The 12,049-nt window shown below is 40.1% G+C and overlaps 1 protein-coding gene across 4 annotated transcripts in view; it reads left to right on the top strand.

The window, feature by feature from the left end:
* Positions 1-12,049, top strand: part of AFF1 (ALF transcription elongation factor 1) — a 145,928-nt gene that overhangs the window by 123,372 nt on the left and 10,507 nt on the right. For 2 of the 4 annotated variants that reach the window (XM_019465048.2, XM_019465042.2), the window contains exons 16-20: positions 1,777-1,913; positions 2,502-2,570; positions 3,022-3,159; positions 5,031-5,236; positions 6,258-11,681. In XM_019465048.2, coding sequence (XP_019320593.2) covers positions 1,777-1,913; positions 2,502-2,570; positions 3,022-3,159; positions 5,031-5,236; positions 6,258-6,379 — 672 coding nt within the window. In that variant the 3' untranslated portion in view covers positions 6,380-11,681. Of the gene's footprint in view, positions 1-1,776; positions 1,914-2,501; positions 2,571-3,021; positions 3,160-5,030; positions 5,237-6,257; positions 11,682-12,049 lie in introns of those variants that run through there. The other 2 variants (XR_002084563.2, XM_019465067.2) reach the window with 1 other exon arrangement.

Here is a 12,049-nt window from a genome sequence, read left to right as displayed (position 1 = left end):
TTTGCTTTTTATTTATACAGTTGCACATCTTCTTTCTCCCTACCTAAGCTGTCCTTATATCCCCGGTTGCCCAGGATAGTCCTGATTTATACCTGTTGAATCTCATTTTAATAAATAACAGCTCATTTTGCTGTGAAAATATGCCAGTTTGGACAAAAACCTGAATGACCAGCCTCTTTGTAATTTTTTTTTTTGTAATATTTTAATGGCACAAGGTCTCAACTAGGTCCATTTTGGATTCCAAGGAGTTAAGCTCACAACTGAATATAGAGGGGTGTATTTTATCTCCACATTGGAGTCACTGTTGAGTAGGGAAGTGTGAATACTACTGCTGGAACACTGTCTCCGGAGCTCCACAGGAGCCGGCACAGGAATATTTGCGTTAATGGCCTTAGAAAATAGTTACCTCTAAGAGGCATCTTGTTTTGCTATAGTTTCTTTTGTGTATAGGCTAAGGCCAGTATAAATCTTGGAAATTCCGTGAAGGAGTTGGCATTGAATAAATAAATTTCAGGAGTTAAATTCTTACCAATGAAGCAAACCATTAAGCCTCTACTGCTGATTCACTGGAGCTTGCCACTTTGATCTTTATTCTTTCTGTCGCTAATTCTCTGAGCCTACCTGCTCTAGAAAAAGTATTTTAGAACCAAGTTATAAAAAAAAAACAAACAAAAAAAACAAACTTCTTTAACGTTTATTTACTTTTGAGAGAGAGAGAGAGAGACAGCACAAGCCGGGGAGGAACAGAGACAGACAGGGAGACACAGAATTTGAAGCAGGCTCCAGGCTGTCAGCACAGAGCCCGATGTGGGCCTCAAACCCATGAACTGTGATATCATGACCTGAGCTAAAGTCAGACACTCAACCGACTGAGCCACAGAGGCGCCCCAGAACCAAGTTATTTTAAAAACTTAGTAGCCCCACACTATCTTTCTTTGCTGATATGTCACCATCTCCTTCCACTCCACTTGCATCTTCGCTGTTATTACTTCTTTTTGAACGTATCAGATCGAAAGCCTTGGCAGCAGCTACAAACTTGGAAATGTCATGTTAATCAGTTGCTCTTATGACATGTGGTGCAGATGCCAAGTGTAGAGAAAAGGCTGTGCTTATCACAGCCTCAGAGGAGCTGGCTTCGCTCCAGTGAGGGGGCATTAAGTGACACAGTATGCCTTCAGGTTTGGGTGACCACCGGTATCTGATTTCATTGATAGATTTCTGCTTGCCCTTTAAGGGACTCTGCAAGTTTATCCCTGCTAGCCTAGGGGATAGCCTTGTGCACTGAACCCTGACTTCCAGAGAAGATGGGATAATCTGTTTGGCTGTAAAATACATAAAACGATTATTATTAGACATAATATCTAAGATGCTCATAAACCGTAATGTTTTCTACTGCTTATAAGATAAACTTCAACACATAACAAAGATATTTATGTCTGCATCAGTCTAGATGTGTAGAAAAATCTATTTCCCAAGAAAATTATGTAATGAGTAATTGCACACTAACAGCAAGGGGACTTATTGCCTTGGTTTGAATATGTAGTTTAAGATTTTGAGAGAACAGTCTTAACAACATTATTTTCTTCTTCCTACCAAATTTTTGCTAAAAGAAAGTTTTCAGCGGGTCAGAGCCAGCAGGCTTTTTGGTTATCATTTTGAGTTCACGCTTTTCCCTGGCCGTAAGTAAACTAAGACAGTTGGAGGGAAATGAAGGTTAAAGAATGTGTTTGAGAAACTAAACAAAAGTCTAACAACGACCACGTTCTCCTCCTGCAGACAGACAAGGTTGGGAAGGCTTTTAAGTACTTGGAGGCCGCCTTGTCCTTTATCGAGTGTGGGATCGCCATGGAGTCGGAGAGCCCGGCGTCCCAGTCGGCTTACTCGGTGTACTCAGAAACCGTAGACCTCATTAAGTAAGTGCCCAGTCATTCTGCCATCTCCCTAAGTACTTCTCTTTCCTCTCCTTTATTGCTTTAATCCATTTGAACTTAGTATGAAGACAACTTAATAAAGGGGAGCCTTAAAAAAGTAACTGATCCAGGACCTCTTCTTGGAGCCCAAACTAAGGGTGTAGCACTTCTAGATGATGCGCTAGAGCAGAGTGACTGAGTCTGGCGCTCTCATTTTGCCAGGTTCACTGTGAAATGCCAGTCCTTTCAGGGAGAGGCTGGTTTTTCCAGTTTGGCTTTCTTATCAGCTCACTGTAAGCTCCCTTCCTTATCGACTGCATTTCGGCAGGGGACTCAGTGAGGACGCAAGTCGCAAGTCTACGTGGTTTCCAGCAGGTAGACAGGCCAGAGAAGAGACATGCCCTCGCCTGCTTTTCTGAATGGCTTGAATTACTGCTCCAAAGCCTTGGGGTTTTTTCTGTGCGGTTTTCATGTCTTCACATCTTCAGGAAAATCAGCAGAAAGCTAAGACAGACATAGTAAAATGTCTTTGTGCCTGGGATTTTCTAACTGCTTTTGTTTAACCTGATGTGTTTTTATGTTTTCCTATAGATTTATAATGTCATTAAAATCCTTCTCAGATGCCTCAGCTCCACAAGAGAAAATACTTGCTGTTTTATGGTGTGTACTTTTTTTTGTCTAAATAGCATTTGCTTTTGCCTCTTTTGCTGTTACAAAAAAGATTTTAAAATTTGCTTTCTTAACATGGAAATGATAATGAAAGGTGGAACAAAACCAGAAAGTAGTAGGAGGTGTGGTCAAGGGGTTAAACCTAGTGATAGTTACTTTTTATGAAAGGCATCTAGTGCCATGTTACTGATGACTCAGTAGATGGTTTGGTCTTGTAACTTCAATTATGTTCTTGTATATTTGTGTTTTTCCACCAATATTTACTTTTGCTGATAGTGTGAATAGTGTAGTAAGATTGTTAAGATACTCTTCCTAGTGTAGAGGAGGAAAACCCAGTGTGTTCTTTAGGCTATAAGAGATTAGTTAGATGGCTTTCTGTAGTGGTGATACTCGTGTCTGTAAAGTAGTAATGCTTCACTTAAACTTCTGTGTATGTCCACAGCATGCGTTGCCAATCCATTTTGAACATGGCGATGTTTCGTTGTAAAAAAGATATAGCAATAAAGTATTCTCGTGCTCTTAATGAACACTTCAGCAGTTTTTTCAAAGTTGCCCAGGCACCATCTCCATGCGTTGCAAGGTAATGAAGAGTCTAATTTAAATAATTTTCAAAATTGAGTTATTTCTTTAATTACTTCTTGCTTTTGCAACCATCTGTATGACTTTGGCTTTGCAAAGATTGTGTACATCTGTGTGCTAATCTCCTTAAACTTAAATTATTATCATATTTCTACCTTTTTAAGGAATAGTTATAAGTCAACGTGTTGGCTTATTAAGTAATATAAAAAGATAATTACAGAGAACATAGGGTCTTTAGATTTGCCTGACAACAAAACAGAGGCAGAGCCAGTCAGAGCCAGTCTTTTCTCCCTCTAGATAGCGTGTTGTCTTGGTGTTTCAGTAAACAAGAACAATCCAGAACTGTATGCCCTCCACCTCCTCTAGGATCTATGACAGTGACAGTGATATTAAGAATGAAGAAAGTTCTAACTAAATTCACACACACACACACACACACACACACACACCCCACCCCACCCCACCTTGTGAACTGAAATTGTTCATCTGTGCCATAATATATTGCAAAGCAATATATTTTTGTGCAGGTGTTTTTAAAATAAAGATAGAATTTTCTTCCCTGTAGCACTTGCCTAGTATTTTTAAAAATTTGGTCATACTCCTTGAAAAATTCCCAGTTCTGGTAAGTTTTGCTATTTTAAGAGTATCACCTAGAAGGTTGCCCCATTTCCAGCGCACTCAAGAGATTCCCATATGGCCTCTCAAAAAAAAAAAAAGTCCTGATTGAGAAGTGACTTCGTATCTCTGAAAATTTTCATGACCCTCACCCCTGAGATGTCAGACACATTATTTGAGAAAACTTCAGTTTGTCCAGTCACTATATAGCAAGCCACCTCTGTACCAAACCTTGTTGTTAGGTACAGGGAGTATAGCAGTAAACAAAGCAGGCAGGAATCTCTGCCCTCATGGAGATTCCACTCTAGTCTTTCAAAATGCACGCTCTCTTGGAGACACTTCGGGTCCCTACAGACCCCCCGAGGGCAGACATACCCAGTCGTGAGGCTCCTGCCACTGGCCCATCTTCCCATTACTTTTTATGTGTAAGTGTTCTCCTTGTGTTTCGCATTTGATGCACATCAAGGCGCTCATTAACTTGCATGTGCAGGTGTGCAGGCAAGATGAGAGCAAAGAGAAGACTGTGACTCCCCTGACGCATAATACTTCTTGCTCAGTCTCCTCAGAGGCTGTCCTGTCCTCATCCAGTCATTGGTTCGGCAGATATTTGTCAAGAGCCCACTCTTTGTGCTAAGTGCTAGAAATGCAAAGGTTGATAAGAAATGGTCCCAGCCTTCAAGGAAGGAAAAGGAATAGACAGAAAGGTATAATGGGATGTGATAAATGCAATGGATAAATTGATAGGTAAATGCAAAGAGACGCGTTCAGGTGGTGGCCGAAAGGAAGCCATGATGTTTCCCTAGTGTCTAGAAGACTGCCGGGTACGGAGTTTTACTCAGTAAATGGGGAGGATGAAAGAATGAATATATAGAAGGTTAGGACCATCTTCACAGGGAAGCATTGTCTTAGTAGAAGTTGGAATTGAGGGTGGGGAAAAGGAGGGCTTCTGGGCTGAAGGGGTAGACTGTGTAAATGGAGTAGGCATACTCAGAATCCAGATTTGCCTGCCTGATTCTGTGGAGGACACCTTGCCTCTGTCCTATTAATTTCTCTACTGGGAGGGGGGGGGGGCATTTTGTTGTATTTTATGAAATCCCCAAATATTGAAGGTAAAGGGGTATCTCTGATCTGGTGGGAGTGATTGTCATTTTGGCTAATACACATGGAAACTTTGTAACTAGCACTGTGGTCCCAGAGACAAGAAATCCGTAATCTGTGGGTTTAGATGACTAACCAGTTCTTTTCTTCACCTTTCAGAAGTACAGGCACACCGTCCCCTCTTTCCCCAATGCCTTCTTCTGCCAGCTCCATGGGTTCCCAGTCAAGTGCTGGCAGCGTAGGGAGCAGTGGGATGCCTGTCACCATCCAAAACATGACATCTTCTTATGTCACCATCACTTCCCATGTCCTTGCCGCCTTTGATCTTTGGGAACAGGCTGAGGTCCTTACGAGGAAGAATAAAGGTAAATGGCTCTGCTGGTAATTCCTGGGGCAGGGGGCTTGGGAGGGAAGGATGTTGTTGGTTTGTATTTTATGTGCATTTTATCGAAGAAAAGGAAATGTGTAGGTATTTACTGTTTTCACATTTTGGCCATTCTGCTCCATCACCTAGTCACAGTTCTTTCTTGAGCTCTGGTGGCATGGAGCCAGATTTCTGTGGCTCAATCTTAGCAAAATTAAGTTAGGAATGGTTTCGGCACCTTGCGCCTTCAGGAGTTCTGGCATTGTTATTTCAGCCTGAACTGAAACTCCAGCACAGGGACAAGGCAGGTGAAGAAGGAAAGCTCCTGGCCGTCTTAGGGCACAACAGATGGCGCGGTGTAACCTAAATACGGAGTTGCCTGCTTGTTTTCAGTGTGCGTTGAGAAAAATGGTTAGCGACAGCGGAAGAAATACGGCATAGTGAACATTCTTGAGACTCCTTTGAGAAGACGGCCCCTGGAGAAATGCAAGATTTAGGAGACGGTATAGGGTGTGCTGTTAGATGGACCGCTCTGTGGCAGTGCCAGTGACCACTAAGGAGATGCGTATATGTAAATGCCACATTAATGCCATTACATATTTTTTCCTGGCTGCAGGGAAGGCGGTGGCCAGCTGGCTGTAGCCACTTAATTTTCTCATAGCCTCTTAGAACTTTCTTTCCTAGCAAACAAATGATGCTTTTAATATGTTGGGATTGTTTTGTTTTGTTCTGATTCATGCATCTGCTGATCCAGTAGTATAAATAGGGTATTCTCCAACACCAGCCACTGTGCCAGGCATTATGGATTCAACTCTAAAACCAACTCAGTTCTTAACCTTTCTGGTCTAGCAGAGGGGTGTGAACTAGCAGGCCGTTAGAGTAGATCGTGATTTTTTTTTGCCATGATGAAGTACAGAATATTGCAGGGATACAGTTGCTGGAACTTTGACTCTTTATGTTTCCTATATTATTTTTGTGTATGAAAATGTGTTTGCTTAGTTTTGGTTTTGCTTTGTTTGCAGAATTTTTTGCTCAGCTCAGCACAAGTGTGTGTGCCTTGGCCCTCAACAGCAGTTTGATGGATCTGGTGCACTATACAAGACAGGGTTTTCACCGGCTAAAACAAGCAACCAAAACACCTTAACGGAGGCCCAAGTTGATTTGATGGCTTGGGAACTTTTTTGCACATTGAAAGCCTCAAAAACAGTTCAGACGTTTGTCTCATCAGGACACCAAACCAAGAAGAGAAGCACCGTGAGATGGCCAGGACATTTGTCCACTTAAACTTTCAAGAACTTAAGTGATCATTGGTTGGACACGGTGGTTATGCAGGAGCAGAATGAGGAGGCTGGCCTCAGAGATGATCTTGCCTTTCCTAACTAAAGGACAGAAGTGCAATGTAGACTTAAGTGGGCGTATGAGTGGTCTAGAAACATTTCCATACTTTTTTTAACCAGCAGGATGCAAATTGCAAATGAAATGAGGAGAAGCAGTTTCAGCTCTGAGAGCAAGTTCATGTCATCTCAGTAGCCACCTTAGTCCATTCCCAGAAGGAAATTTTTTAAACAGTGAATTTTGGTGTAGGGTTCTGTGGATGATTTTTTTTTTCTTTTAAGTTTAGGGGGGAAATACTTGTTTTGTTTAGTAAATTCTAATGGTCATCTATAAAGCGTAAGTTGTGAAGGACTCCACTGTACCCCACTTTCTGCCCGTGAACAATCACTTTGATAATACCAAGTATTGTCATAATTTATAAAATTGAAGGCAACTCCCCCCGTCCCCCAACCCTCCTGTTGCCTGGAGTACCGCACGTTCACCCCAGCTCCGATTTCTCAGTCACTGCTGCAAGTCCGCCTACACCAGAGCCGTGGAGGGAGGGGCTACCGCACACCGGGAAGCCATCTTGAGATCGCATGCGCAATGGAGGACACGGCGCTGCCATCCCCACCACCCCGCTTCCGTGAAAGGCAGTCACCATTGACTATATTATGAATTTTCTACCTTGGGGAAGAAGGGAACCAACATTTATACCTGACCAGATGATGGCTAAAGTGCTTTTTAATGTTTATTTGAGTAGAGCTGGAATTTGAGGTGCTGATCTGTGGTCTACAGTTATGTGGTAACTCATGTTGTCTAACCAACTCAGAATTTTGTCAGCAAAGAAAAATGAAATCTACTTCTTAGAGAGGCTATATTTTTCTGCTACAAATTATTTTATATTTATAGCAAAAAGTAGACTTTCTGAGCCCTTGATTGTCTACGGTAAATCAACTCCCTGAGAGGATGTGGGGATTTGGGTGGTTAATTAGACTTAAAAAAAAAAAAAAAAAAAAAATAAGTCACCACATGCCTTCACTCCAAAGTGTTCTCAGTCAACTAGATTTGATTGGATTAAAGAGGAGCTGTGGCCTTCCCATGTGTTGTTAGTGCCATGTTATAGACATTTAACCAAGTTCATTTGGAATGACCTAGAATGAAAGAACACGATCAAAATTCCCACATAACCATAAGCACAGATTTTTTTAATTAAAACTTTGAAGGTTATTGGAAGCATTATTTTGAGTGCAGTGTTTTTAAAAGCCAATTCTTTATATCTCTTTTAGAAGTAGAATTTGCACATGTACTAAAATTGAGGAGTGAGTGTTACCTCTGTAGTTGGTTCATTTTTCACTACCTTTACCCCATTCTGCCCCTCTACATTTTGTTTCCTACCAAGAATGTTTTGTCATTTTTGTATCATTAATGAAGAAGGGAGTAATGAACAGGTTGAAGGTCCATATGAGGAATGTAAGTTTTGGTCTATCTTTAAAGGGACGTGTAGAGGGTGGGAGTCATGATTATTTTTCACATATGAACTGTTTGTGTGAAGCTGTTCCCTCAGTGTCTTATCCAACCTATTTTGTTACCAGTAGCTAGTTCAGAGGTTTGTTACCTCATGTTTAGGTTAAAGCCGGAGAATTACGGCAGTAGTAATACCTGAGCGTAAGAATTTGATGTGTGATTTCGATGGACAGATTTCCTTTATCGATGTTCTAAAGCACGGCCATTTAACAAAACTTTTTGTTAAATGAACAGTAATTGCCTGGTGGGTTGTGGCATTGTGTCCATCTCATAAAATGTGGGAGACCAGACACCAGAATCAGCTTTATGTGATTATTTAATGCCTTTTTTCCCCTTATTCACTTGGCCTTCCCTCTCCCTTTTACCCCACCATTCCCCAATGCAAGTCACCTGTCAGTTTGGAAGTGTGTGTTTTTTAGGACAGGTTCTGATCTATGCAGATTGTGTTGGAGAGAGAGAAAAAGAGAGAGAAAGAGTGTGTGGGTGTGTGTGGGGGGGTGTGTGTGGTCTTCCGGTGAAAGACAGTGCTCCTGTGACTGAAGACGTTTCTAAGTCGATTTCTCAGCCACTTGTAAAAAAAATAAATAAACCTGATTGCTTTTTCAGTGGCCTTATTCCTTGTGTGTAGCGTTGCCCCCACTCTGACCTTTATATTAAAAATTTATTTGTCCCTTGAAAAAACATTAATTTGCAGAGATCAATTTGTAGTATTTTGATCATGGAATATTTCTGATTCTTACTGCATTGTACCTAAAAGAGGATTCCCAATGGCTACTTTTAAAATAGAGTATATGAAAAATAGTGGCTGATGAATCCTTAATGTTCATAAGGTCTTTTTCCTGTTACAGTTGTATATAGAAGTCTAAAGAATTTTTAAAATCGCTGCACTTTTTCACTGCATGCTTAAATTCCCAAAGGCAGATTTTTTGTACTGAGGTAGATGGTTGAAAGGACTAGATTATAAAATGAGACAAATACAAAACATCTTAAGAAGTGAAAATCTTGCCTTTGGCACTACAGTTGTGTGTGTATGTATGTACGTGTGTGTGTGTGTGTGTGTGTGTGTGTGTGTGTGTGTGTGTTTACTAAGAAATGGAAGAACACTGTTTTACTTTTTAAAATGTTGAATGTTTCTGTCCTTTCTGGAGATAATTAAAATGTGAATCACTGAACTTGAGATTTTAGCCAGACTAGGGGCCCTGCTAAACAATGAAAAACACTTCACTGAAATTTACCAAATCACACTGGGTTAAGAATGTGAAAACACTCACCACATGCTGGCTGTGGTGAGGAAGTGGGGGTCCAGCAGGTATAGTATCAAGAAGAGAACTGCAATAGAATGGTTTATCTGACATACTCAGTACTGAATGAGACTGAATGAGTCTGATTTTTTAAGCCAAAAGGACCTTGATTTTATAGATCTGTTTTGACCAAAATATTTAGCCTTTTCCTGTAGACAAATTAGAACACATTTATGTCCTTTAATTCCAGATCTCAGGCTGTTGAGAAGCTAACAATTGACCCCTTTCTGGCTGAAAACTTGCCTTAATTGGTACCTTAAATATTCATGTTAGAATTGGGAGCTTATTACTCTTGTTAGGTTTCCTGTCCAATAATTTTTAGAACTAAAAAGATTAACCATTATGTCCTCCAAAACGAACAGCTCTTATATCTGATAGATGAAAGGAGATGTGTGTGTGTGTGTTGTATGTGTTATATAAACATTCACACACACAAGAATATGAGGCTGGTTGAATTGGATGTATTTATTGTGCCTTTGTTGACCAAACATAATTTTGAAGTAATGGTAATTTGGGGATAATGCTGTATTTATTTTGATACGGCTTTAAGACCTGTTAATGTGGGTCTTAAATGTTAATGTGTACATTTGCTCTTCTGCTTCATGGAGTGTGATGCATATTTGTATACCTTAAGGTAAATGAATCCAATAAGGCTTGATTCCATACCTCCTATCACAGATTCTACTTTTTTCTTAAGGATTTGTTTTCCCAGACACTACACAAATCTTTGAAAAACTTTGCCACTTCATCTACTACACTCTTTACTATCAATTACCAACATTTAAATTTTGCAAGAATATTTGGGCTTCTTTTAGAAACAAATGCAGAGATTCACTCCCTGGAAAGTGAGTTCTGCATAGTGGCCATGGAGGAGGAGTGTCAGGATTATGGCGGTACTTACTCCTTTGTTCCCTTTCTGTGGTGGGTTGCCTCTTTTGATTGTTTTTGGTTCTATTGAGAATTAATGGATGTAAGGTTTTTTCCTGTGCCTTTTTTATCTTCTGTCATTTTGTTTGCTGGAGGTAGACTGGCAGAATAACATGTCGGGGGATTTTCCTTCAAACATTGCAAGTGGTATTTCTACCGTATAAACCTCCAGTATGCAATCCAGTTGTGTTGGTTTCTTGGTGACTAAGAACGATGACCACTGGCCATGTTCTTTAGTTTTTGTGATGAGTTGAGAAGCACCATCTACTTAAGGGAGCTGTGAATTTCCTGTCGTCCTAGGGAAATCACAATATGTTCCACTGTGCGCCAGATATCAACAGGTACTGTGATGGGCAGAAAAGTGCCTATATTTCTCTACCCACAAGGGCAGGAAGAAGACCTACAGCTCCCCGTGAGCCTAGATGGTACTATATTGGCCTGGAAGGACAAGGGAATAAGACCACTGGCAGCAAGGTGGCCATGCTGCCCTGGTGAGACCAGGCAGTGGCTGACCTAAGGAAGATAACTTGCTTTGCTTAAAAGTAGATGTTGAAGTGATGCTTAACACAGGCAGTATTAACTTCGCCTTTTGTTCAGGCCATCAACATGTATTGTTAAAATTACTGCACATCCCCCCTCAGATATCAAGTATACACTGTTCATGTTGGTGTGTGTGTGTGTTTATAGGCATGTGTCCCAAATCTTTTTTTTTTTTTTTTTTTTTTTTTCTGAATGTGATCATGTTTTGGATGATACCTGAGCAGGGTTGCCTTTTTTTTTATTTATTACCATTATATATTATATTATATTATATATTTGTTGCTTTCTTATAACTTTAGAGGAAGTCAAATCTTGGTATTAAAATTGTTTAAAAAAGGAATAAAATTGTCCAGTTGATAAATGATCACTGGTCTAAAATATGAATTTTTCTTTAGTTATTGTGGAATAATGTGCCAGCTGTCTAGTCCATACAGTGATTTTGTATGTAGGATAGGGAAGCAGTGATGCTCTCAATGGGAAGATGTGCAACACAAGGGGACTCCATGTATTTTATCTACTTCAGCAATGGAACTGCAACTTGGGGCTTTTGTGAATAAAATTTAGCTGCCTTGTATAGTCCTTTGAAAGAGACATGTGATCTGTGAAAATTATAGTTTTCTTTTTTTAGAAGAAAAATTTGCAAAAGATCTTTCCAAAGATAACTGTGCCACAGATCTTTTGTTTGTTCTCTGTAATGAGGATTAATTGCTGTTTAAAAAAAAAAAAACAAAAACATGTAATTGACTTGTTAATCTTCAAATTGTTTCCTTTTCACAAGAGGATCGAGCTGTAAAAAAAAAAAATTAATAAAAATTTAGAGAAATTGTTGGGGTTGAATTCATGCTTTCCTTTTGCTTGAATAAACGAATTCCTAAAATTGCCATATATAATTCCCATTATATAGCCAAGGCGCGAGACTCACATGGTGGAATAACATGCCGTTGTTCACAATATGTATTTATTGTTAAAATGGGAACAGAAGTGGGGGCAGAGGGTGCTCATCCTTCCCTTTGATTTATTTGCAAGAACTTCAGTCACAAATTAGCTTGATACCACCACTGTGGCATCTTTTCTTTCTGACCTCAACTGCCCGGTGCAATGGTGACCATAATTTGCCTATTTTTAACTTGTTGCATGGACAGATTTGTATAATGTTAGTATTGAAAGGAATCTAAAGGCATATGGTCTGTCCTCCCTTTGTTACT

This window comes from Panthera pardus, unplaced genomic scaffold, assembly GCF_024362965.1.
Source record: "Panthera pardus isolate Hobbes unplaced genomic scaffold, ASM2436296v1 HiC_scaffold_13, whole genome shotgun sequence".
Classification (NCBI taxonomy): Eukaryota; Metazoa; Chordata; class Mammalia; order Carnivora; family Felidae; genus Panthera; species Panthera pardus.
This window is presented reverse-complemented; position numbering and strand designations above follow the sequence as displayed.